This window comes from Microtus pennsylvanicus, chromosome 8, assembly GCF_037038515.1.
Source record: "Microtus pennsylvanicus isolate mMicPen1 chromosome 8, mMicPen1.hap1, whole genome shotgun sequence".
Taxonomy (NCBI): Eukaryota; Metazoa; Chordata; class Mammalia; order Rodentia; family Cricetidae; genus Microtus; species Microtus pennsylvanicus.
In genome coordinates, this window is record NC_134586.1 from 54,767,572 (window position 1) to 54,773,571 (window position 6,000).

A 6,000-nucleotide genomic window follows, 5' to 3' on the forward strand; every position below is an offset into this window, starting at 1 on the left:
AGAACTACTGCCACTGGTTCCATAAGTTGTGAGTGCCAGGTAGGGGCTGGGAACTGAATCCAAGGTCTCTGTAAGAGCAGCCTGTGCTCCTTGCCATGGTCCCACCATGTCCTTTCTCGCCACCATCCCCTCCTGAACACACACATCTGTTAATGTTACATTCTTCACCAGTTACTTGCTCCCATGTCACCCCGTTGTCACCATGGGACTTACTGTAGGCTGCAGGGTTCTGGAGGACCCTTCCTCTCCAGGCTTTCCTACACCCCAGCTCTGCTGTATCCCCTCTGCCAGGGGCGCTCTTCTCTCCCCTTCCTGTTTGAGATATTAGCTCTGGCAGCATCGCTCATCCCTCCCTCTGTCCTATCTCTTCCTTCCCCTGTGCCTTGATGATATGAGCTGAGGCTCAGAATCCTAACTGTGGAGTCAGATCCTGAATTCTGATTCTCTCTCTAAACCTGCTTGTCTGTAAAACAGAGAAAACAGCTCAGTACCACAGAACGTGAGATGAGTTAAACTTGTAATTGCTGAGAACAGAGCAGATGTTAGTCTGCTGTTAATCCCCAGAGGCTCTTGTTCTGATCCCGTGATTGGCCGATGACCCACCTGCACTGTGGTCCTCCTGTGACCAAGCACACCTGCCTGACAGAGTCGGTTGGAGTAAGTATATGGTATCTGAGTGACAGTCATGTTCCCACAGGCTTCCATCATGACAGGCACTGTGCAGACTGTAGCCGTGGATGGCAGGCCTGGCTCTCGACCCTGGCGCCGGAGCCGGGAGGTCCGAACATCATCTGAAGACCTGCAGGAGCTGCTGTTGCCGACGCCTCTGGAGATGCACAGGGTGGGCACTGGGGTTGGGAGATACAAGTAGGCACAGAGTGTGGGCACGGGGGGGTGGGCTGGTAGCAGGAGGAGCTTACCTGCTTGGGATACTGAGGTCCCCCCCTTGTTGGGCTTTTTCTCCCCCACTGAAAAATAGGGACTTAGGGGCTGGAAAGGGGACTTAGCAGCTAAGAGCACTGGCTGCTCTTTGGGGGACCCAGGTTTGATTCCCAACACACACCCCGCAGTTAGAAAGCATCGATAATTCTAGTTTCATGGAATCTGATACCCTCTTCTGGCCTTCAAGGGCACCAGGCACACAAGGGGTATGCAGACATTCATGCAGGCAAAACATCAAATACATAAAATAATAAAAACTTAAAAAACCCAAACCAATCAAACAACAACAACAAAAACACACAGGGATTTTTTTTATTAAGTTTTCTGTAACTCTCACCATCTGGATAGTTACACCCCACACCTATGTATAGACACACCTGTGATACATTTTTCAGCAATTGTTATCCCTGTATGCACATACACATATACAAATATGTATGCTACATATACAGTAAGGTTACATTACACATAGGTATATATGTGTGTATATACAGTTAGTCCTCCCTACCTACAGGCTCTGAATTCAGACCACCCAACCACAGATCAAAAGTATTCAGGGAAAAGCTGGGCACGATGATATAGGTCTTTAATCCTAGCACTTTGGAGATAGAGACCCTCAGACCTCTGAGAGTTCAAGGCCAGCATGATCTACATAGCAAGTTCCAGGCTAGCCAGAACTACATAACAAGACCCTATCTAAAATAATAATAATAATAGCAGAAAAAAATCTGTACTGCTCATAGGCTGACTTTGGACCTCATTCCCGGAGCAGTGCAGGTAAATCATCAGGTAGCACCAACCATGAGCTAGGAGGTCTTAGAAGCCCTCTGGAGAAGACTTGAACATGTGGGCAGGCAGGCACAGGTTCTCTACAGATCCTACACCACTGAGCATCTGCAGATTTGGGGGTCCTCGCAGAGTCCAGGAGCTGGCACCCTGCAGGTCCCAAGAGACCACTTTGCATGCCACCGGAGGCAGATGACTGACATCACCTTCCTGCCACCAGCTGCATCTCTTGCACCTTTGGGTATCTATGTAAGAACCAAGACATCAGAGCACATGCTAAATCCAGGGGTTTGCCCATGGTGATGAAAACGCTATGATCTCCTACTTCCCTTTTTAAGTTACCCCTGGGCACGGGGACCTGTGGGCTGCACATAGCAAGGCCAATATCAAAGGGCACAGGCTCAATAGGCTGTTGAGGGCAGCCTGGAGTAGGGCCAGCCAATAGGCTGGACCTGTATCCCAGAGACATAATGGGGACTGGAGCAAAGGCCACCTCCTCTTCCTCCCAGGTGACCCTGCACAAGGACCCGGTGCGGAACGACTTTGGCTTCAGCGTCTCAGATGGCCTCTTGGAGAAGGGTGTCTATGTCCACACTGTGCGTGTTGATGGGCCAGCCCAGCACGGAGGTCTGCAGCCCTTTGACAGGCTCCTGCAGGTAACTCGGGGAGGACCCAGCACTGGCCCAGGGACAGGGCTCCATTCTCACTGTGAAAGCGCATGGGAAGGCCAGGGGGCTGAGTCGGGTGAGGTTGCTCACACAAGAGCTAAGTTTCCACTCGCTGTTGACTGCCTGTCTAGAAACGGTTCCCCTGGGAGACTCCATGATGTAGGAAATCACTTCCGCTTTTTTGTCCTGCCTTCACTCCAAACCATTATATGACAGGTCCCTTTTTAGTCTACTGGCCAGAACCAGTCACATGGTCTTCTAACAGAAAGGGAGCCTGGGAAACACAGTTAGCTGTTCCTAACTTAGCTTCCCAGACTGCCCTTCCCTTGCTCCAGCTATTTTTGTTCCCTTGCTGATTTTCTTGTATTTGCTCTAAATGTACTCATGTTTTCTCCTAAATCTGGGTGGGAGCAGGACTTCAGGAAAATCACATCATTTTGATAAAAACCATGGTTCTTGCCTCAAAGGGGGTTTTTACCCTGGGCCATGAATGACTGAAATCAATACGATTTGTAAAAGCATTAGTGGATCTATCAGGTAGGCTGGTTACAGCATGTCAGAACCAGGCTTTAGGTCTCTGATGCCATTCTTAGTTTGAGGGTTGGTGGAAACTACTGGTCACTTGATTGTTAAAAGGACGCTAGGTCAGACACAGGTGGACAAGGAATGGCTATTCAGTGGGAGCTAAGAATAGCTCAAGATAAATTCTGAGCTTTGGTTCTGCCACGTTCTACCCTCTCTTCAGCTCGTTAGTCTTACAGGTGCAGCTTCTTTCTAGAACTTTCGTTTACGGTGACTCTGTCCATTGGCTGTACACTGTGCAGGTCAACCATGTTCGCACTCGGGACTTCGACTGCTGCCTGGCGGTTCCACTCCTGGCGGAGGCTGGAGACATCCTGGAGCTGGTTGTCAGTCGTAACCCACTGGCACAGAGTCGCCGGACACCACGAGCACCAGGCCCCAGCAGTCCCCAGATGCTCTGAGGTCATCACGTAGCTCAGCTGGAGGAGTGGCCCCCACTCATCTGCTTGTGGGTCCACAGATTCCACACTCGGCAGAGTGGAATCATCAAGTCGGATCTTCAAGATGTTCAGTGGTCAGCCCTGCTGCTCAGCTAAGAGAGAGTTGGGATTCCTCCAGATCCCTGCACAGTCACCTCGGAGCAGTGACAGGAGCGGGGACAGCCCTGCTCCATGTGTCCAGTGTTTCCCATCCTGAGGAGAAGAAGCAGGAGGACAGTCCTGAACTGTGGCAGGAAATGTTCGGTGATCCAGCTATACAGGTGGTACCCAGTCACACAGGGACCCTGCCACCAGGAAGGATGTGGCACAAGGAGGATAGTGTTCTCCCTTCTCTCAAATCTTGGTGTTCTGAGAGCCTCCAGCATCTAATGACCACACTGGGAAACCCCATTTAGGAACATCTGGGGTGCCAGAGAATGCTAGCCCCTTCCTTCAGGTTGGCGGCTCAATTGTTTCAGCTTCATGGGTGACTCTGGACCCCAGAGCAGAGCTGTGGCCATCAATCCCTCCTGCTCCACAAAACCTTAGCACAAGTCACTGCTCGGGGTGGAAAAGTCCAGGAGCGTCCACTCACCTGATATTCCAGCTGTTACAGAAACAAGGCTGAGTCGTAGCTCTGCTGCCAGCCCTACCAGTGGAGAGGAGAAGGAGGAAAAGGAAGAAGCTGAGATGGAGGGAAACCAGCTGAAGGACAAGAGAGTAGCAAGAGGGAGCAATGTCCAAAGAGGCTATCCAAGGAGGTCCCCACTTCACAGCTGGGGGTACCAGCATCCCTTAACTCGGGCTTCCTCCATCTCTGCCAAGCAGAACCCTTTCAGCTTCAAGCAGGACATAAGCCACCTCCCCGTGGTGTGGGCTGGTCTGGGGATTGGCTCTGTGTTTACCCAGTTCAAGATCTCAAGGATCCAGGGGCCTCCAACCCTAACCCATCTCCCCTTCTCTGCCCTTGAAACTCATTGCCAGAGAGACTCCCTGTTCAAGAGGACAGATGGGGGCCCAAGAAGCCATTCTTTGCTCCTGGTTCCCTTCGTGGCTGTGTGACCTTGGGTGAACCTGAGCAGGTGCTGGGCCATCTCCACCTACTCACTGACACCCCTTGGCTCTCTGCTCTTCCACGGCTTCCCTACTACCTTGCCCTTTGTGACTGCTTCCCCGGGTCCCTCAGGCCTGGGTCCAAGTAACCCAGCACCGCTGCTCTCACTGCCCCAGGGTACAAAGATACCACTCACTTACCATGGGCAACAAACAAGTCTAGATCTTCAGCTTCGAGGGCAGGTGAACGACACAGCAGAGAGGTGACTCCTGGCCACCAGTACCTGATACTGTGTGATCTTGGGCAGATGGCTCAGTCTCTCCAGGTTTCTGGTATGTGACATAACTTGACTGTACTGTAAGGGCCTCTTGGCTTGGGAAATCTGTGTTCCACTCAAAGACTCCAGGCTCTGAAAATACAACTACTCGACCCCTGACCTCCCCTCGGGCTGAGGCTCTCCCATCTTCCCAGACGTATGCAACTAGGCCAAGCGGGTGGACCTCCTGGCCATGGCCTGAGGCCTTCTCATATGCAATACCCACCCACCCACCCCCGGCTTCTCACAGGGGTGTTTGCCCACACAACATCCCTAGCTTCCTCCCCAGTGAGCAACCTGCCTGCCTATGCATTTTGGGTACCTCCCCTGTGACACCCCTGCCCCACCCCCAGAGCTGTATTTTTCTCTGGCTAATATTAGAACATATTCCTTGTAAAGTATTTTTCTATATGGGTTTTCTTAGGGCTCCCAGGAAGCACCCAGCACACCCATGGCTCCATTGCACAGGCTGGTCTGTCTGATCTGTCTGGGGCCTATGGCTAAATCTTTGTCCCACCAGGTATCAGTGACTGAGGGGGAGGTGAGTGCTATTGGGATGAATTTTTAATAAAATTGATTAAATGCACACAGTAGGTTGTTTACTTTATTAAAAAAAATAACAGGCTGGTAAGGTTCAACTTCTGTGTGAATCTTGCAGCCCCTCAACTTATTTTCATTCATTCATAAAGTGGTCCATGGGCCTAAAGAGATGGCTCAGTGGTTAAGAGCTCTTAGTTCTCTTGCAGAGGACCTGGGTTTTGTCCCCAGAGCCCACATGGTAGCTTACAACCATCTGTAACTCCACTTCCAGGGGATCTGACCTCTGCAGGCCTCAGGCACACATGTGGTGTACATACATACACACAGGCAAAATATCCATACACATAAAATGATGATCTAGTGGCTAAGAGCATTTACTGCTCTTCCAGAAGACCTGGGTTCAGTTCCCAGGATTCATATTAGGCAACTCTCAACCACCCTTAACTCCAGCTCCAGGTGACTGAGCGCCCTCTTCTGGCCTCCATGAACACTGCACTCACATGCACATACCCACCACACACACAATAAATAAAAATCCTTAAAAGAAAAAGTTAGCTGGCTGTACATCATAGTGAAGACAGTGAGCTGGTCATAAAGAGTCTTTGTAGAAATCATAAAGAACAGTGGAGAAAACACTACCTATTGGAACAGGGTAATGAGATCTGCAACCCAGGAAGGGCTCCTCTGAAGGAG

General features: G+C 50.8%; 1 protein-coding gene across 8 annotated transcripts in view; it reads left to right on the forward strand.

Moving 5' to 3' along the window:
- Nucleotides 1-5,356, forward strand: part of Grip2 (glutamate receptor interacting protein 2) — a 79,804-nt gene extending 74,448 nt beyond the window's left edge. For 7 of the 8 annotated variants that reach the window (XR_012911612.1, XM_075983470.1, XM_075983464.1 and 4 more), the window contains exons 22-24: nt 698-841; nt 2,238-2,384; nt 3,221-5,352. Coding sequence is in view for 7 of the 8 variants with exons in the window: in XM_075983470.1 (XP_075839585.1) it covers nt 698-841; nt 2,238-2,384; nt 3,221-3,379 (450 nt within the window). In the remaining variant the exon portion in view is untranslated. Of the gene's footprint in view, nt 1-697; nt 842-2,237; nt 2,385-3,220 lie in introns of all 8 variants that reach the window. The other variant, XM_075983466.1, reaches the window with a different exon arrangement.
- The last annotated feature ends 644 nt before the right edge of the window (nt 5,357-6,000 follow it).